The sequence below is a fragment of the Dicentrarchus labrax genome, unplaced genomic scaffold (genome assembly GCF_905237075.1).
Source record: "Dicentrarchus labrax unplaced genomic scaffold, dlabrax2021, whole genome shotgun sequence".
NCBI lineage: Eukaryota > Metazoa > Chordata > Actinopteri > Moronidae > Dicentrarchus > Dicentrarchus labrax.
Window position 1 is genome coordinate 23,443,070 of NW_026136710.1, and position 21,505 is coordinate 23,464,574.

General features: G+C 39.3%; 1 protein-coding gene and 1 long non-coding RNA gene across 4 annotated transcripts in view; one reads left to right on the forward strand and one right to left on the reverse strand.

The window, feature by feature from the left end:
- LOC127370390 (uncharacterized) overlaps positions 1–21,505 on the reverse strand; it is a 180,326-nt gene that overhangs the window by 81,895 nt on the left and 76,926 nt on the right. The gene's annotated exons all lie outside the window — the stretch shown is intronic.
- LOC127370329 (ras-specific guanine nucleotide-releasing factor RalGPS1-like) overlaps positions 1–21,505 on the forward strand; it is a 109,097-nt gene that overhangs the window by 12,436 nt on the left and 75,156 nt on the right. For all 3 annotated transcript variants that reach the window (XM_051412308.1, XM_051412306.1, XM_051412307.1), the window contains 7 exons: positions 6,359–6,492; positions 10,922–11,026; positions 11,932–11,982; positions 15,133–15,216; positions 16,286–16,375; positions 18,066–18,158; positions 20,556–20,682. In XM_051412308.1, the coding sequence (XP_051268268.1) occupies positions 6,436–6,492; positions 10,922–11,026; positions 11,932–11,982; positions 15,133–15,216; positions 16,286–16,375; positions 18,066–18,158; positions 20,556–20,682 (607 nt within the window). In that variant the 5' untranslated portion in view covers positions 6,359–6,435. The remainder of the gene's footprint in view (positions 1–6,358; positions 6,493–10,921; positions 11,027–11,931; positions 11,983–15,132; positions 15,217–16,285; positions 16,376–18,065; positions 18,159–20,555; positions 20,683–21,505) is intronic.

Genomic DNA, 21,505 nt, shown 5'->3' on the forward strand with positions numbered 1-21,505 from the left:
GGGCTGGGAGTCTCTTCAATTTGTCTGGTGAGGCCAACACTGGCTGCGGCTGCTGAAGTGCTTGGCCTTGCCGTGTTAACACGGTGCATTGTTCGGCTTTAAATAAATGTGTCGCCAGATGTTTCATCAAATTCGACGTGTTACCTCCCTTGCATGCAATTGTTTTATGGCATCTGTTACATGTCGCAGAGTCTGCATCCTTAGAAGTGAAATGCAGCCAAACCTTGGAGCGTTTTGCCTTTGGCATCTTCATTGATCCTCACTATCAGTTCTGATCAACATGTGTGTGGGCAGCGGCACTGACATCGGAACACCGGGGGGCGGTAAAAAAAAAAGTCAGGCACCGAAATGTTCGTTTTTATTCGGTCTGGTTACTACCGTTTACGTCGGAACCGGTGCCCTATTGGTACCGCGTTTCGGTACCCAACCCTAATTGTGCATGTCTGTTTTTGACTTCATTTTGTAATTTTTCAACACACTACATACTTAAAACCTTAAAATGAGTGTATAGTATGGAAGTGGGACAAGGTGTAGTAGATTTTCCTTATTCCGTACTACATATGTTATATTACTAGGAATGTAAAGATATATTGCAGACAATTAAATTGATACAAATGTGACGATTTAAATCAGTGAGATGAAAAATGAACAGTGATATCAATTGTGGTATTGAGGTGCAAGTTTAACTTCACAAAAGGAAATATGCATTGTTTTGCCCAGTTTACACCCTACCTCTATACATTTTAAAAAAAAAATATATAATTTGATAAGAAAATATAGGCATTTGCAGATTTTGAAAGAAGAAATTAAAAAAAATTCAGTAATTTCTTTAATTTTATTTCTTAAATTGTAAGAAAATGGTATTGTGAATTAGGAGTTTAGGAGGATATTTACCACACACTAATCATCTTAGTGTACTGTTTTAGCAATAGGTATACAAAAATATCCGCATACTCAACACCAGGAAATGACACAATAGGCTCATTCAAGTTTGGTTTATGAAAGATGATAAGTAAATCCGACAACTAAATTAACCAAGAAAACACAGACCAACTATCAAAAATTAACAATCTACACAGTAAAACAAGGTAACCATATACAATAAATACATTTGTAGAAGGGCAAAAACAGCAGTAGCCAGAAGACTAGGTCATGGGAACAGACACCATGTTCCAGTTCCTACTGTAAAGAACGAACATACATACATACATACATACATGTGTTTCAGTCGTTAAAATCTAAAGACCACTGAGAAGAATATTAAACAAAATATACAACTTAAAGATTAACATACCTGCGAGTTACATGAACAATTTATCCAACTAGAATCTGGCACATACACACCACACTCTTCTAGTGGAGGGAGCAGCAACTACCTTCAATTAGCTCCCATATTCCTGCCATTACACCTGCACAGACGTGAGGGAAGAACTTAATGCATGCGCCCACTATATAACAAACAAGCCAAGAACAATTGATACCTTAGTTGGGCATCGGCATCCCTCAAACAAATGTAGAGTCAGGGTAGGGTGAGGCAAAACCTACTGCTGACTGCTACACAGCTACATTTAAGGACTGAGAAGTGATTAGCCTCACCTGCTGACAATCAATGATTGCAGGGTGTGGCTAAACTAGAGTGGGGAGGGAACGCTACCCATCACATATGCATCAGTGTCAATCACACTGTGGACTCGAATATCACTGCCAGTTAAACACAGCCATGCAAGCGTTTGCTAATACTGCTATTTTTTCCAGTTAATAGCTGTAGCAATCGGCAGCAGGAATATAGGCATTTTATCTGTAGTCTCCAGTTTTTCAAGCACAATGTGTCATTTCATACACAGGAAGGCCTCAAACAGTAATGGCTTTTGTTACAGTTATAAGCTGTTTTTACACATTTTAAACAGTTTAATTGTGAGATTATTTGTACAACGTGACTAGTTTTACTGAAGGTAAATCTCCAAATCCTGTTGTCTCTGTTGGATAATTAAAAGCTGTCCTTTCTGCAGGATTATCAAAGGGAGCTCTCAGTCTGTCTGTGACTGTTTCTCATAAGACTGATAAGACTGCCTTTTTAATGAAGTACTTACAAACATACAGTAAACAGAGAGAGAACAGCTACACTAATAGTAGTGACTGATGATGAACATGAAGACAACAACAACAACGATGGGGGACAATGAGCAGTGATTATAGTAATAATAATAGCTCAGTGGGTAGAGCTGGCGACCCACGTACCAAGGCTGAGTCCTTGCTGCAGCGGCCCAGGGTTTGAATCCGACCTGCGGCCCTTTGCTGCGTGTCATCCCCTCTCTCTCTCTGCCCCCCTTTCCTGTCTGTCTTCAGCTGTCCTATCAAATAAAACCAAAAAAACATATATATATACATACTTAAAAAATAATAATATCAGTAATATTAGCAGGACCATGGCAGGAGGCTCCACCAGGATCCATGAGAACCTGCGAGACGAGAAAGCACAAGAACTCCGGGGAAGAAGTTAGTAACCTGCATTAGTGGGACATGAATGAGTGCAGAAAGAGAGAGGAAGAAAGGAGCTCAGTGCATCATGGGAAATCCCCCGATAGTCCAGGCCTATAGCAGCATAACTAAGGGATGGATCAGGACTCACCTGATCCAGCCCTAACTATAAGCCTTATCAAAGAGGAATGTCTTAAGCCTACTCTTGAATGTGGTGAGGGTGTCTGCCTCCCGAACCACAACTGGAAGCTGGTTCCACAGGAGAGGAGCTTGGTAACTGAAGGGTCTGGCTCCTGTTCTACTTTTAGAGACTATAGGAACCACAAGTAGCCTTGCATTCAGAGAACAGTGTTCTAGTGGGGTAATAGGGTACTATGAGCTCTTTAAGATATGAAGGGGCCTGACCATGAAGAGCTTTGTAGGTGAGGAGGAGGATTTTAAATTCTATTTTATTTTACAGGGAGCCATTGCAGAGAAGCTAGTACAGGAGAGATGTGATCTCTTTTCCTAGTTCCTGTCAGTACTCGTACTGCAGCATTCCGAATTAATTGGAGCGTCTTAATGGACTTATTGGGGCAACCTGATAATCAGGAGTTGCAGTAATCCAGCCTTAGTTTTTCTGCATTTGTCTGTGACAGGATGTGTCTGATTTTTGCAATGTTACGTAAATGAAAAAAGGCAGTCCTAGAGGTTTGCTTTATGTGGGAATTAAAGGGCATATCCTGATCGAAGATAACTCCAAGATTCTTGACAGTGGTGCTGGACGCCATTGTCATACCATCTAGAGTAACTACATCTTTAGACAGTGAGTCTCTGAGGTATTGGGGGCCAAGTACAAGAATTTCGTTTTGTTCTGAGTTTAACATCAGAACGTTTAAGCTCATCCAGGTCTTTATGTTTGTAACTTAGATAACGGATTAATTTCATCGGGCTTGATTGACGGGTATAACTGGGTATCATCTGCATAACAATGAAAGTTAATTGAGTGATTCCTAATAATATTGCCTAAGGGAAGCATATATAAAGTGAATAGAATTGGTCCAAGTACAGAACCTTGTGGAACTCCATGACTAACTTTAGTATTTATGGAGGATTAATCATTAACGTGTACAAACTGAGAACGATCTGATAAGTATTACTTAAACCAGCTTAGGGCGGGTCCTTTAATGCCAATCTGATGCTCAAGTCTCTGTAAAAGAATATTATGGTCAATGGTGTCAAATGCAGCACTAAGATCTAATAATACAAGTACAGAGACAAGTCCATTGTCAGAAGCAATCAAAAGGTCATTATTAACTTTAACCAGAGCTGTCTCTGTGCTGTGACTGACTGAAAATCCTCAAATAAACTATTGTTACGTAGAAAGTCACACAACTCTTTGGCGACTACTTTCTCCAGAATCTTACAGAGGAAGAGGAGGTTAGAAATCGGTCTATAGTTGGCTAAAACCCCTGGGTCAAGAGTGGGCTTTTTGAGAAGGGGTTTAATTACAGCTACTTTAAAGGACTGTGGTACATATCCTGATAATAAAGAGAGATTGATCATATCCAGTAAAGAAGTGCCAATTAAGGGTACGACTTCTTTAAGCAGCCTAGTTGGAATGGGGTCTAACAGACAGGTTGATGGCTTAGATGTTGAAATTATTTAAGTTAGTTGATGAAGATCGATAGCAGAAAATGTAACTAATGTAAAATCAGTCAAAGTTCCTGAACTTGGAGAGACAGTAATACCTGTTGAGGGCATTTGGCTATTAATTTTGTCTCTAATAATAATAATTTTATCATAAAAGAAGCTCATAAAGTTGTTGCTACTGAGGGTTATGGGGATACATGGCTTAATAGAGCTGTGACTCTCTGTCAGCCTGGCTACAGTGCTCTCCAATCAAACAGTCTGTAGTCAATGCTTTAGAACAGGATAACTAAATCGACTGATGTGGAGTTTATGCGTTCCAACACAATGGTCCTTAAAAGTTAGCTAGCTAATCTACATCATTTGTTAGCTAGCTAGCCTCATCTGAAAGCTGATGTTAGTGAAATGCTAGGTAATTTACATCCATTCGTAGTTAGCTAGTTAGCTAAAACATTGCTAACATTAACTAACTTAAGATGTGACTATTATATCTTTTAACCATCTTCTGAGGACCAAGGTTCTGACCGAGCCTTGCTCAACTGTTATTGTGGCACCGAGCAAAGATAGGCGGGATACCCTGATTGTTAGTATAAAAGCATCTTTTCATTGCACCCTTTCTGTCTGGTAGGCCACACCACCATGTTGAAACGCTGGCTTTCTGTTAGAAATGTATAGTCTTAAAGACGAAGCTGAGATGGCAGTGCCTTACTTGGTGCAGATAAGTGACTGCTCTAACAGTGAAGGATGGACACCTTGCATGGCACAACCGCCTGCTGTCTGACAAAACAACAAGAAATAACCCAAACAATTCTACATGTACATGTTGTATGCCCATAATATCATGGTGTTCAGTTTGTGTGTGATGTATCAACATTAGTAAGGATTGGTGTGACCCACCTGCAGCCTTTCAGTTGCACATTAGAGGGCACTGTGACACTGACAACAGCCACCCAGTGTGCAGGACCTGGACTTGTAAGGCAGTCTGTTTGCATGTGGGCCTTCTTGTGGCAGGTTTACTTATTAGTTCTATGCTTCAGAATGTCCCAGCCAGTCTAAATTATGTGCAAACCTGGCAGGAGAATGACTTGCATAAGGTGCGCCAGTGTATGTGTGAGTTCAGCACAGCTAGGACAGGCCTCCTAGCTTTCTCCTGTTCCAGCGCCCCAAACCCTGTAGGAGGGTGCTGGCCCGTCACAGGTCAGATCCTCTCTAGAACCCATTATGGAACGGGTGAAGTAATAATGACTAATAATCACTAAATGTATTACTATTAGAAAGAAATTGATTCATGATTGAGAATGAGAGTATATATAGTTCAGAGACTGGACCCATTTGTATTGGAATAACAGAAAAGAGTTGACTTTGAGGTAAAACTTTGATCTTGATGGTTGCTACTCGTCTGGTTAAAATGAGAGGAAAGTTGTTTGACATTACTGCTGAGTTCTGGTTAAAATGAGAGGAAAGTTGTTTGACATTACTGCTGAGTTCCTCTAATAGAGATAACTCTGACAGCCAGGGGCAGCAGCAGCCAGACACACAGCTCCCTGAGGAGAGACAAAAGGCTTTTTACAACTTTATTTTTACATGCAGTCGCCCTCCCCAACACCTGTTAGCACACTTATTTGATGTGTTTGTTGAGTTCCTCAATGCTGACCATAAACCCCAACGTCACAGGTTCACTTAGTGCATGTCACTTTCTTTCCTTTCTCTACTGTCAACTGTCTAATTATGATAAGCATATCAATTATAATAATTGAAACATTATAAAAAATAAGGAATTCATGGTTAAAATGGCATAATTTTCATTGAAATATGGCTGGATTTGTCAGTTTTCTCAAACAAAGTGTTTGATTAACTGAAGCTGGATGTCAGAAGCAGGGTTCGAGTTCTAATCTGAGCTTTGTAGGTCTCTAAAAAAAGCAACTTTGGGGCGGAGAAAAATAAATAATAATTACTTTTTATTTTAATATTGTCCCTAGTTTGGTGTCCTGTTCCCAAAGAAGAGCAAAGGAGTTTTGCATATGTATAAAACAATTTACATCTACAGTATTTCTAACTGATGTGACGGTGCAGCCAAAACATGGTCTCCTGGGAGTGAATACTTTACTCACATTGAATAATAAAAATACAAGCACATACAGAAGAAACTGTTCTTAATAACTGTCCAACAGTGTGGGAAACATTTAAAGAAGATTAAGAGAAAATCTAATGAACAAACACAAACAAAAAGACTTGTGTCCTCTGTCTGCAGGCATGGATGAGAGGTTATGTGTGCCCCCCAGCTGAAGGCCTCTGTTGCCCTGACATCCCACCAGTCCCTCTGTGAGCATGTATCGCAGGAACGGACTCTCGGATGGCACCAGCATCAATTCTGTCACTTCAGAGGTAAGAACATTTACTGTTCAAATTATTATTTTGTTCATAGTATTTTTATTAGCTTCTTAGGTTATACAAAATACACTTTGAAATACAGCTTGATATATTTGAACAAAATCCCCTCCCACACATAGCCCTAACCTTTTGCACAATTATAAATATGACCTATCAGAGCATAAGTTCAATGGTAAATATGACAAATAATCTACACCCACAACGAATATAAATGAGACATTGTGTGCATTTACACACGAGGCACAGCATTATAACTTCATTTATTATTTAAATCTTCTGACACACTGACAGGATCATCTTAATTAATGTTCTTTGATATTTTACACCTCCTCAAAAGTTCCCGCACACAGTCCAGGTTGATACAGGGAAATGGTTTAGAGTAAAACAGCCCGCCTCCTGATAAATCTGAAAGTCTTTTAAACTTTAAAACTACAGTTTGGCTGCTTAATGATTTCTTTGTTGATCGGCCCTGTAATGGCCAATACACATTATCCTGCTACAATTAGATATAAGCAGTTCATTAGTGAAATACTATTAGTTACTTCTAGTTAAAAGTTAATAGGAAGTATTGCTAAAACTTTATATCATGGTACACATTAATTAGTTCCCTATTGGTATGCATATTAGTAGCATATTGGCTCTTTATTAGCCGTTATAAAGCACTTACACAACTAGTAATGTAAGTATTGTTTTCAAATTAAGTAATGCAATTACAACTACTAAAATATAAATGAGCTTGTTACTTTTGTTTTACCTAAAAATAGTGACCAACTGCAGAAGACAGCAGACAAACAAACGCAGTAAATCCGAGCGTAACTTGTTGATTTTAGAGTTTATGACCTAACGTCACTGACCTTACGGTGGCCCAGACAGTTCAGTCCTTTCATAAAATATAATTAGTAATTAACTAACTACTGTAACAAAGCTTGCAATGTGAGGAAAAACATAGTTGCTGTTAATGGCTTAGTAGTTGGATAATATGATCATGCAGAATAAGGCATCAATAGGTGCTTTATAAGATTTAGTATTGATTTTAAGATCCTACTGATTACTTATTATTATAACTTTATTAAGCCCACAATGGGGAAATTCACTTGTCACAGCAGCATTTGAGTGAAAGAAATATAAAAAGCAGGAACATTTGCAAACAGCAGGTCCACTGGTGGAAGGTTGGGAGTGTGGACAAGAGAGAAACATGGTTGAAGTCCCCTGTGGTGATGATGATGATGATGAAGGCCTCGGGTGTTTCGTTTGTAGTCCTGCAGTCACAGTTTGGATGACGTCATACGCTGCTTCTGCTTTCCCAGACGGAGGAATATAAACAGTGATGGTGATGATGAAGACCACTGTGAGGAATATAGACAGTGATGGTGATGATGAAGACCACTGTGAGGAATATAGACAGTGATGGCGATAACACTGGAAAGGTCCTGTGGCAGACAACACAGACGAAGTCCGACGGCGACGAGCTCGATGTCCGGGCCGCTGACACGCTCTTCCACACAGTCGTGCCCGGCGTTACACCACCTGTTGTTTATGAGCACGGACAGTCCCCCTCCTTTCTTCATGCCGGTCGCGGTGGTGTCCCTGTCGGCTCGAACCGTCTGGAAGCCGGGAATGGTGACGTTGGAGTCCGGTATCTGCTCGTGTAGCCACGTTTGTAGGGTTTAAAGCTCCTCTTCTTCATCCTCCGTTTAACCCCCGCTCTGCAGCCTCACCGTCTCCTCAGCTCCTCCGGTATGGAGGGTCTCTCTCCAGTCAGGATGCTCGGGTACCTCAGGGCGATCATCTGGTCGCGGTGTAAACAATGCGACTCGCCATCGCCATGGAGACCCGTGCAAACAAAGAACATGTAACATAGAGCACAGAAAGGTCTAGCCCCCAGACCTCTGAACTCTTTATGAGCCAGAATGCAGCCTTAGATACCCAGGAAAGGCCCTCTTGGTTGCACTATAATCCGGGCTTGAGACCAAAGGAGACTGTGCTTTCGCTATTCGGGTGCCTGTGCTGTGGAATAGCCTACCTGAGGAGGCTAGCTGAATCTGTTCAGTCTAAAAATGTACTTTACAATTTACACAATATTTCCCGCTTATCCTTGTGATTTCTTCTATTTTATTTTTATTTCTATTTGTTATTCCATTTTATTCACTTATTTTATTTCAGCACACACTACTATGGGTTATGCTTTTTTCAGTGTGTTATGTTTTTAATCTCTTTTTAAAAGTATCTCTGGTTGTTGGTGTGTCTGTCTACCTCATATATTGCTTTTTATCATATTCTTTATTGCTGTAAGTGTTATTTAAAGTGTTCTACAAATTATGTTTGTATGACAAGTTATTAATAAATAAGGATTATATTATTTACTTAGGGCAAAAAAGCAGTATTTTTCCACCTGTGGACCACTTGCTGTCTCTTTCCAAAGCATCTAAAATGACTTGTACACGTGTCTTCTTGTGCTAAACAGTAAGTGGACTGCACTTGTATAGTAATTTTATACTTTAACAGAAGAAGCCCTTCGTAGTTGGCCTGTCTCGCCCAAGGACGCTTCCACATGTGGATAGGAGGACCCGACCCTCCTACCTCCTAAGCCACAGCCACCACAAAATGCCTATTGTTCTCTTTTAATAAGTAATATTTTATAAAAAATAGTCCTTTCCACTTGGTTATGTTGATTAAAATGCCAGAGCTGAAGGATAAAAAGTCAACATTCAGAGCAGATTGAATCAGTGCAGAATAAACAGGCTAGGGGAAACATCAGAGGCATTTATGCCATATTATCATAATTTGAAATGGGTCATATGCCAGGAACAAAGCATCTGTTCTTACTTGGTGGAATCCTTGATTCACTATAATAACCCGTTGAATCACATTGGGCAAGTCATTTTTATTTTTAAGTGTCTGCTGTTGTGGTATAACCAACATTTTAAAATAGCAGGAATTGCACGCTGGGCACTGACCTACTAGACCCAGAACAGTCTCTCTCTCTCTCACTCACTCACTCACTCACTCTAATGTGTTATTTGACATGTTAGGCCCAGTATTTTCAAACCGTTAATCTAGATCAGAAGTATCCAGATAGGATTAAATCTCAAAATTGGATATTTCAAAACAGGAGATATGATCCTGATCCCATAAAATTGGGATATGGATTTCATAATCCAATTCTAGCCAGAATCCAGATTAAATGTTGTTTTGGAGTATTTCAAAACTGTAAGGTGGGGATTAGGATAGTTTTGGTGCTAAAATGATGATGATCCTGATCCCACTGGTGAGGTGGACCCAGCATGGGTTCAAGGGGGATATATAGACCAATGGTATTATAGGACACTAAAACTAAACTAAAAACTAAAACTAGATGTGAAAAAGGAAGTTCATTGAAATAAAAACTAAAACTGTCTGAAATGATATTGTGTAATTGAAAAATTCTTTGATAAACCAGGACAAAACCTACAAGATGAGTTTTATCTGGATCATTCATTGGAAAGTGTCCTGAGATAACTTCTGTTATGAATTGGCGCTAAACAAATAAAATTGAATTTAATTGAAAATCATTCTTGAAATACTGGGCTCTGTAGATCACTAGAATAGTGTGATACCATTGGCTGTAATACATATTGCAACACCCAAATGCTCCTGCATGTGCACACGTGCCTGTGTGTGTCCTTGAGCACGTGCACAGGGACCCATAAACCAAAACATTGCTCCATAGTGGTCAAAAACTCTACAGGGAACCTTTCAACTTCGATTTATTGTGTGTTCATGTAAGTTTGTGCTAGAGGCCAGGAAGTCATTACAGATAAAGATGTAAAAAACAGTAGGATTCATCAACAGGGGATTAATAATAGAATATATATATTTGTGAAGGTTTCTGGATGTCACACAACTTCCTCCAATTTAACCCTGACAAAACAAGTCCTTATCATAGACCCTGAGAGAATTTCTGAAAAAATACAGCAGTGTATTGGTCCTCTAGCCTAAAGAAATCCTAGGAGTTTTCTTTGACCAACACATGAACTTTGAGTAGCACATAAAGAAAATGCTCCAATCCTGTTGCTTCCAAGAAAGGAAGCTGCTAAAAACGCACCTGTTTCGTAAGCACTTTATCCTGTAATGTGTTTTTACCTTGTGTGCAGTTCTTATTGATTTCATTGTATTTCATATTATTATTTCCTGTATTAACTTTCTAATGTTTGTGATGTACAGCACCTTGCAACTCTGGGTTTGAAGGGACCTACATTACAATCCTTTTTTCCGTTGTAATGCATCAAGTGTATAAAGAAAATTTAGGAATCTGAACAAGTGATTTAATTAAGTTGTCTTGTGGCTCACTACACTGTACCAACATTTTTGACAATTTGATAACAAAAATTCACCTTGTGGTCCCTGACACTTACTATGAAGGTGTAATGTGTGTGTCTCTCAGGCCAGCAGCAGCTCTGATTCTCTGGATGGACCTTGCGTGGACTACGCCAAGAGCTATGATGCAGTCATCTTTGATGTGCTGAAGGTGACGCCTGAGGAGTTCGCTGTGAGTACGCTTCATATGTCTCTCAGTATTTGTGTAGCATACAAGTTGGATCAGATCTTACCTAAAACACCCAAGCTGCTATTAGACCACCTACCTGGCAAAGCTTTTACACCTTAACATTGAGGAGGATCTATTGTCAGAAATGGAATATAATATTCATAGGTATGTTTTCATTAGTGTATTATTACCTGAATATAGTAATTGTTGTTTTTGTTATCTTAGAATAAGCTGTTTATCTACTACGGAGGCCAACCTGTTTAAACACTATGAAACCTAGAAACCAAATACTGGCTTTTGTGGCCACTGTAGTTTTCTCCTACATGCTTGGGTGCTAGGCGAGCAGTATTCAGTTGGTTGCAATCTGCAAATTCGCCGCTAGATGCCACTAAATCCTACACACTGGACCTTTTTAGGGAGAGAGAATTAGAGATTGGCTCTCTGATAAAGTTCCTGGTAGCTCACCTGGGACCTGGCACCCCATGTACCAAGGTGTCCTTGCTGCAAAATAACAATTAAAGGCAATTGGCTGGCTAACCATAGCTCCATAGCTTGTTTGTTCGCTAACGTTAGAGCTAGTAAAATACTATCTAAGTGGATATGTTAGTTGACATTAAAAAACAATTCTAGCATTCATTCTAGTGTATGTCACTTTTGGGCAATGGCCGGGATGCTGCAGTTCACTGAACGGCCACTATTAAGAATAGTTTTCTGTAAGTTGCATAAAGAACCTTTAAGGGTTGTTTCATAATTGCTACACATTTGCTTCAAGTATTTAGTCTGCTCATGACAAAATTACCAAAGTGGCAGCTGAGTGACTCTGCTCCTGACTGACTTGGTGTACTGTATTTCTATATAGTTAACCTGCATACTGAACAGTAATGTGGATTTCTTTTTTGTTCTTTCAGAGCCAAATCACTTTGATGGATGCACCAGTCTTCAAAGCGATACAGCCAGAGGTAAGAAAGACCTATGTTGGTCTCTTGAGCATTATTTCCTCTTAAAACATAGGAATTCTTCCAACATCACATTTTCATCCAGCTGTGGCCCTTTTGTAAAAGACAATTTTAGGGGTTCTGGTAGTTCATATAATAATGTTTGTTGTGTCTGTTGATTATTCTTACCAGGAGTTCTTAAGATTACTGCAAAAATCTGTTATTATTGACCTATCTCGATCAGTTTCTTATTCATTTGTGTCTGGTTGGATGTACAACAATCCTTAAGAAAATCAGTGAGAGATCAGTGTTTTGCAGGGAACCCCTCTGAGATCTACCCCTCCCAACAGACTCATTCCAGTCCCCTTTCTGTTTCAAATACCTCTAATGCTGCCATGATGGCCTTCACAGCTGTTGCCACTCAGATGAACCCAGACTGGCCTTAGTGGTGGAATTGTCCACTGGAAACCCTGCTTTACCCTCTGTTAGTCAATGAAATTCCAGTCACTGCTCTGCCCTGAAGGATTTTTTTCCCACCACAGGCTCTACACAGAGTGCATGCAGGGAAGAGAACCAGGCATAGATGGTAGAGACATTAGGGTTTGAGAATTAGAAATTAACCCAAGACGAAGCCCTCACAAGCATGTGGTGTATGGTTCACTTTACTCTCGTCCACAAATATCTCCCAGATCTTTTCCTTTTTCCAAATATCTGCAGTTACAGCTGCTAAGCCAAGAACTTTATTTTTTATTTAATTACTCAAGAATACTTTTTTGAAATATAAACAAATGAACAAAATATGCACAAGTTGTGTAGGGTGTGCAACAGATTTACAAAAATATTGGCAAATTCTGTTATTATACACCAATAACAACATACAGACTAGGTAAGCCTTGTTTTTAGCCTAGCAGTTGTTGATCACTTGCGGCCCCTACTGGCAGGTTAAGAGTGAGTCAGCAGTCCCTGTCAATAAACAGTCAATAAAATCAGTTTTTCAGGGTTTTTCAAATATTTTGAATCACCGCAACCACAAGAGGTCCTTAAGCATGCAGTTATAAATGTGCACAAAAAATATGAGGGTGACTGCTCCAGTAGTATGTGTGATTAGCTGTGCTCAGCTACACACACCCACACACACAGCTACACACACACACGCACTACCAAAAACAACTACCTTGATGCTAACGCCTGGCAAAGATAATAGGGGTAGAAACAAAGCAAATGCAGATGCTTCAATGCGGGAAAGCCTCACTGAATGGTTTGATGAAGATAAAAATTATGTGAGTCAAACACAGTGACCTGCCCAGTCGACAAATCTCTACTCATCCAAACGACTATGGCAGATTTTGGCACCAGATGAGGGAATATCTTTTGGAAGAAGGCTCTTCTTCCCTCCAGTACAGTTCCATACAGTTGGAGAATCTGTGACAAGCAGCACTGAATCTATTCTCGTGGTGGAACAACACTACAGTTTTTCTCCAACTTGTCACTTTCTGCATTAGTGGTTGACCAGTGAAACAGTCGGCTGATTATTCCGCCGATTAGCTGTCGTTTTGAGATAATCGGCTTTGGCCGGTGTCTGTGTGTCACTGGGCCGTTAAAAAAAAAGAAAATGCTTCTTACACATCTGCAGGCAGGCTTGTCAGTGTGGCAGCTGTGGACCGATGTTAGTGCTCCCCTTTGTTAGTTTAGGGTAGGTGGTGAAAAAGGTTTGAGCCCTGTACTATAACTCATGCTAATAACTAATGCATCCTGCTGTAAACATATACCTGAATTTCCTATGGAATAGAATGCAATTATACACGACTTCTTTGTTTTGATATCAGTGTTATATATCGGCCATTGGCAGCCCTGTTCTCTAAATATTGGCATCGGCCATTGAAAAACCCATATTGGTTGACCATTAATCTGCTAAATTGCAATTTACATTTTCCATTTCAAAATAATCTGTCATCACTGTGTTGCATTTAATGAGATATCCTGGTGGGACTTTGTGTCCAACATGAGATTATAATGGAATTTGGATTTGTGGCGGTTTTCCTGTCAGGACGGTATGTTCTTTTGTTAATGCCTTTATTTAGGCTTGTCAAACACTGGATAAAATCCTTGAAGGAATCCAAAGAAATTATAATTTAAATTGGCTAAAAGTAAAAGGCAAGGGAATTTCCAGTGGTGGATGGATTGCTGTTTATCCCTGCTTTTTTTTATTCAGTCATCAATCCCTAGTTTATGTCTTTCAGAGGCGTCCACACCCATTCTGATGATTCCATTTTAGTCATGCTAGCGACATAGCTCTGTGGGTGGCAATATCTGTTAGTCAGTTGTTCCACCACGTGGGTGCAGGCTGGAGTATCTCAACATTTTTTAGGAGGTTTGGCATGAAATTAGAACATTCATTCAGACTGGACGTTGGACATTCATGGTCCCCAGAGGACGACTCCTACTGACGCCCTGACTTTTCATCTAGCACCACCGTGAGGTTGACATATGTACTTTAGAGTGAAATGTCTCAACAACTATTGGATGAATAGCCATGGAATTGTATACAGACATTCATAACTCTCAACAGAGATGAGAAGGGAGCGAGATGGCTCACTCCTTAGCTACATCCATCATCAGCTCTGGAAAAAGAGATGTTGTTGAACTCAACACAAGCAGGCAATCCTTGTTGTTGAGCGTAACTTAATATTGCTGATTCATCTAAGTCAGATTTGAATAGCTATGCATTGTTGAGATGAGGCAGATTTCAAATACGGTGGCTATAGACTCTTAGTTTTGTTTCCAACTATCTTAGAATTGGGAACAGTTAGACCTTTCTTCTGCATTGGAACACAGCAAATGGTCTGACACAGCACGTCTGGCAATGAGAGACTGTTTCCTAATGGCTCACCAGAATTCCCACAGGGGAGATAAGCACTTTCCCACCTTGACAAGGCGACCGCTCTGAGGGAAAACCCTGACAATGTATATCAGAATCAGAAATACTTTATTGATCCAAAGGCGGAAATGTCCTATTCATATGTATTCATAATATTATATTGGTAGAAATGATGAACTGTTGTTAAAATGTGATATTGTCATCATCTCTATTAATTTGTAGTCTTGCCTCTGACTGGTGGTGGTTTTGCTTAATACTACACATCATCTGCACTGTTGTAATTATCTGATTGACAGGAGCTGGCCAGCTGTGGATGGAATGGGAAAGAGAAACACAGTTTGGCCCCCAATGTGGTCGCATTCACACGCAGGTTCAACCAGGTACGTCTTACTACATTTCTAACTCAAATATTTCATTGTTACATCACTTCTTCTCAAATAACTGAACTTACTACAACAAAGAAGAGTAATGCTTGATGCTAGACTTGAAAGTGAAATACTGAACAGTCTCTACCAACCTGTGAACCAATATTACTGTTGCTTAGTGTGTCGTTATTGTGAAATCCTTCAGTTTCTTTAACAAATATATTTAGTATTTTTCATATATAGTATTTTGGTCTTAAAGCTGTTCCAACATCATCCTTCACTTTTTGATCATGGACATGAATCCTGGCAACCATTAAAAGTAGATTGATCAATCACAACCATTGAAAAGCTCATTAGTGGGGTTCAATCTCATTTTCACTTTTTAGTGCAAAAATCAAATCCTTCCTGCCTACAGCCATTTAAAATGCAGATGTGTGCAGCTGCAACATTGCACGCTGTTAATTTGAAAAGTTTGTTTTTCCTTTAGCTACCTAGTGTTGTTAAGCAGTGTGGGTTTAATGCAGAACATTAGTGTATATCATGTAGTCTTAGCTCACCCCTGCAGTGTAGAGCTTTGATCGGGCCCAAAAAATCAGGTAGACAATGTTAAAAAGTCATGGTTACATAAAATGAAACAACCAATAGAAACCATAAGTCAGAATAAACCACCGCACACTAGAGTGACTTTACTGTGATTTATTTACAAGGGAACAACGTGTTTCGCTTGCAAACCCCCAAATCAGTGTGCCAACTAACCCTGTTCAAATTTGACCCAACTTTATGATAAAATGATCTTAGCCAGTTGCCATCAAAATGTAGCTGATCCCTATGTCTATGAACTAAGGGAAACACATTTCCAGTATCACAGACTAATAATAGTCTTATAATACATTTGGTCCACAGACTAAAGACAACTTTTTTACTTTCAATACTATAAAACTGAAACATTCACCAAAAAACTTTTAACATGGATGACTACAGGAAAAGAAAGTAAACATTTTGATTTTCCATTTTTCTTTCTGTGACTTTCCCAGAAATTAGCTCACTAGCTAACTGACTGTTGTGTCTGTACATCATGTTTCAGGTGAGCTTTTGGCTGGTGAGAGAAATCTTAACCGCCCACACGCTGAAAATCCGAGCAGAAATACTAAGCCATTTTGTCAAAATAGCAAAGGTGAGTTCAAATAACTGAATGAACGCAAATGTCTTAACAATGAGGAATACTGATATATTTAAAGACGGAGTGCTATTTGTGCTTATTTATGCATTTCCTGTAAAAACAGGCAGTTAGGGAGGGACTTGTCACAATAGTCAATAGCGCTGTGTTACGTCCCCCCAGTCCAAGTGTTCAAACACTGTTTATGAAATAAGGTTGTTGCAGGTGTTATTCGAAACTTCATCTTGCACTGTTAACAATATTAAGATGGAGATTTCTTCCGTGGTTGAAAAAGTGGTAATGTGTTCTTAAAATATTTAGTCACTATTCTATCTAATCTATCAATCTAAAACTGAAATGTATGTTTTCAGAGGACAAAAACAAGCTGTTAATCCTAGTTACAGCAGGAATAGCTCATTGTTATGTTTGGTAAGCATTTCAGTGCAGTATGAAAATTCATCAGCAGACACTGATACGTATTCCGAAATGGAGGCCAGCATCTGTTGAACAGTTAAAGTCTTTTAGTGTAGATTTTTTATTTATTTCATGGGTCCCTCCCAGTCGCTCATAAAAACAATCTCTACACAGAATCCAATCTAGTCTGTGAAGCTGCAGCACACAGGAGCTACCCAGGTACTTTATTACTTTATATGAGGGGTGATGGAGGAAGCAGACATGCTGATGGCAGAAAGAAAAGGGTGTTTCTCCTCTTGTGGTCCGATCAGGGAATAATAGCAGGAGTTTTTCCCTGCGGTCAGTGTGGGATGGAAAAGGAAACGTGGAACCACCTGTTCTTGGCCAATTGCAGAGACATTGACTAATGACACCAAACTACCAAAGCACGCTTTATATACCTTTTTTAACTTTCTGCAAACCCAGAATGTTTTTACCATAGGCAAGCACTCTGCAATTATGGATTAAGGCTTCAACTACTACTGAGGTGTGTAAATGGCATCGTCTCAGAAGTGTTAAAAATGTATCATTCCATGCCTCTTCACAAAAGTGGAGATAAGTGTACCCTATATAACTATTGATTCTGTTCCCAAGATGTCTAAAAGTGGATGATAAATTATATTAGCTCAATCTCTGATGGAGGCACTTTAATTTTGTCAAATTAAAAGCATAATTGTGGTTTATTACATCTGGCATCTTATTTTCCCAGGTTTAGCCATAGATCTTTCATTTTCAGTAATAATAATGTTGCGCTTGCGAAGTACATTTCTGGGAACATGGCTAAAAACAAGTAGAGTGGATAGATACACATACACAAGCTTCTTTGGAAGAGAAAATGAAGGTGAACAATAAGATTATAACGCTGTCATAAACATCCATTACTTTACAGACACACTTCTGTTGTGAGTGCAAACATATTTCCTGCTTTCCTGTCAGACTTTGTTGTAATGACACCATGGTTCCTAATTTGGTGAGTACAGTGTTATCGTCACTGATGGAAATGATGGCCAAAACTACAAAATTAGACCCAAGTTGTAATCAACTGAAAATATCCTTTAAATCACCAAAGTAATGTCAGGCGGGGTACATGGGATTGCGGTTCATGGATGGAATCATCACCACCCATTGTTTTTAAAGCTATGTTGACTTACTTACAAGTGCATTATTACAGTGCAACCTGACTGAAGTTGTTTGTTAGACCTAGGGTAATACAGTAATAAATGTTGTTTTTAATAAAATATCTGTTTGTTCCCAGAAACTGTTGGAGTTGAACAACCTTCATTCTCTGGTGTCAGTGGTGTCCGCTCTGCAGAGCGCTCCCATCTTCAGACTCAGCAAAACCTGGGCGGTAAGATGTCAGCTTCATCCTCTGCTAGAAGTGGTGTGGGGGGGAATGCCAATACTTTGCCCATATCAGCAAATCATTATAGAGTGCTGCAGGGATGACATATTATAGGCCAACCCAGAAGTTAGACTCATTCCATTGCATTTTGGATTATTGCAGAAAATAAGCTCCGTGTTGAACAAAAGTTTATGTCGTTTTTTTCAGCCAGATAATCTTCACTAATGAGCACCATGTTTATCGTTTGCATTGAAGCAAAAATGCGATCACCAGAAGTTAAAGCTAACATTAGGCTATTAACGTAATGTCACCACCACCTAAACTTCCAACTTGTAATTAAATCTTGTAATTAAAAAAATCAAAAGTTGTAAAGTTTGAGTTGGAATAGTGTGCCAGAGCAGGAGTGTAAACACCACGAGGCTGTAAAGGCGGACCTCTGACTGGATAAGTCTCCATGTTTAAATGTCACTGACAACCTCTGTAGTATCATTTAGCCACTTGTTAGCAACCGCCTTTTTAAGACGCGTAAAAGCTTCAAAATTCACAGGAGGGGTATTTAGATAACAGACCTTTAACACGGACCCCCACCCTACCTGACCTTTCTGAACAAGTTTTGAGCAAATTTAGTTTTTTGACTCAAATGTTCTGTTTGAAACTTTCCAGACAGGGCAGCAGCTTATATAAAACATATGAAATTAGAATCATCATGGGTTTAAAAAAGCTCCATGTCTTTGCTCCCCCAGACCTCATTGTTGGGTTTCTCATAATATTTTTGTGGATAGATCAGGAAACTGGATCAGATCTTGGTGGACAGTTCTTTGTGGCCTCAGATAACTGTCCTTCAGAGAAAATAGAGATAACATGTGGTACTTGGCTGTCCACTCACAATGATTTTTCACTGGCACAAACAGATCCTATTCAGTAAGTTTATTAGTACTAATGTGTACAGTAGCTGGCCAGTACCAATTTTCCAAACAGAGCTTTTGAATGATTAGTTCCACATCGTAGACTGCTGTTTGTGAGCTCTTATACGCCATATCTCCTCCAGGCCATTAAAGTGCACATTGTTTGGTCCTGGTTTTATTATTTAAACATGAATTCTGATTTTATTGTACTGGATATAAGACCATGAAAAATGGAAGTGTCTGTGCCAAGACACATGGAGAAATACTCTGAGGCTAGTTTCTGTTGATTTAATTTTATAAAGCAGTACAGAGGGACAGTTACTGTATCAGTAAAGAGCAGAGATGCTTCTAAAAACACTCGTACATTACAGATACACTGAGAGGAGAGGGGTTGTATTTGCAAGGCTGTCAACTTCAATCAACTATGTGGTGATAATATAAATATGTCGTTTTCAGACCTACTTAATCCAGATACTGAAAATCTAATTTAAATGATTCTGACAGTTTTTAGTTTGGTCTATAAAGTGTCATGTGCTTGTTTTTGTCTTACAGTACAAAAAGCAGAAATATTCATTTTATAAGACAAAGAAAATTTATGAATATTCACGTTTAAGAACCTGGAACCAGACTATGCTTTACATTTTTCCTTAAAAAGTGAAATATTAGTTAATTTGCCATAATGATTGCTGATTCATTTTCTGTCAGTTGATTAACCAGCCAATTGTTTAAGTGTTAATTCCAACTACGGATGTGACGCTTTCAGCTAAATGGTTTCACTTAGAGCTGTAGTGGCTATCTTCTAATCCACCAGGCCTGAACAAAAACGACCAATCAGAGCCAAGAAAGGTAGTTGATTGTTATGTCTCATTCCCAGGGTGTCAAATATAGACACAGGGAATGAGATTCATCAATTGTCTATCTTCGGAAAATAACACAACAACAGCAGCACCGAGTGAGACATATTGATAAAAAGGAAAAGCCACCCATACATAACCACATTAAAACATAAGTACAAGATCAAGTACACATTAGTGACTCATGTCTCATGCCAAAACATTGTTTATGAACACAGGTCTGACTCACCCACCTTCCCCTTTTCAGTTTGTTTTGTTTTGTACAGTTGATGGAAACCAATACCACTCCAAAAACCTTCCAAGTCACTTACTTTGTGCCTGAGCAAGGTATTGTGTCACATACTGGCAAATAGAAAACAAGGCACTTGCCAAATTTGTCACGGTCACTCAGGATAAGGCACATATAGCAGCAGACATACAGAGGGGAAATACTGCAACATATGTTAGCTGAGAAAGTTGTTGAGTATATTCCATTGTAAATCATCACTTAGCTTTTTAGTTATGGGTTTTGGAACACAGACAGACTTCAGTTTGGTTCAGATAAGATGTTACTGATGTTTAATAGTTCCCACTCAGGTAATGTAGGCTCTGAAATGAGAATGAGAAATCAAAATGTGTGTACTTTTTCTAACCTGTTGTTGTAGTTGATCAGTCGGAAAGACAAGGCCACATTTGAGAAGCTGAACTATCTGACATCCAAGGAAGAGAACTACACCCGCATGAGAGAATACATCCGCTCCCTGAAGATGGTGCCCTGTATTCCTTACCTTGGTGAGTCCTCCATCTCTGCTCCACTATTATTTCAACACATCCTGCTTCACATCCTTTTAAGTCAGTCCATTTGACTAGTCTGAATTTCAGTCGGCAGTTTTAAGCCATGCATACATACACTGTATACTGTATATACTGTTGAGCTGCACAGTCCATGATATACAGTAAGACTTGTTGATCTACTTTACCAGTTGCCCAAATGCCCTCAGAAGTGTTTTTCTTTTTATTGATTTTATTTAGTCATAAAACACATGTAAATCTCACTTTTCTAATATCACATAGCTCCGGGATCACATTACTTGTAGGTTTGGTTTTTAACATATTATCATGACAGGTGGCTTATAATTGTCCAGCTGGGATGAAATATGCGGAGCACTACGTTTTGGTGTCGTTCCAACCAGAGAAAATTATAATGGAAATTAATTTACACTAATAAGTTAACAAACCCTTGTTGGTTAACTACACTAGGTTGATTTGGCTTCTGCGCTGGCCGGAGGCAACACGTTTTCAGTCTCATTCTCTTGAATGTGATATCTCAGGGAATTTCTTCAGATTTGGCACAAATATCCACTTAGACTCGAGGATGAACTGGTTAGATTTTGGGGGTCACAAAAATTTTTTTGGCCATAACTAAAGAATGATGTGGCATAAACTGTATGATTTAGAAATGGACGTAGTCTCTGTGACGTCCCCCATAGGTTTCTGAAGAGCCGTTGTGAAGCTCAGTGTGGTCGGCTCTGGCCGTCGCCGTCTTGGCAGTCCTGACTCCGCCAGCTTATCCAAAAATGGGAAAAGAGGTGGAGCTGAGGCGGGCTGAATGAAG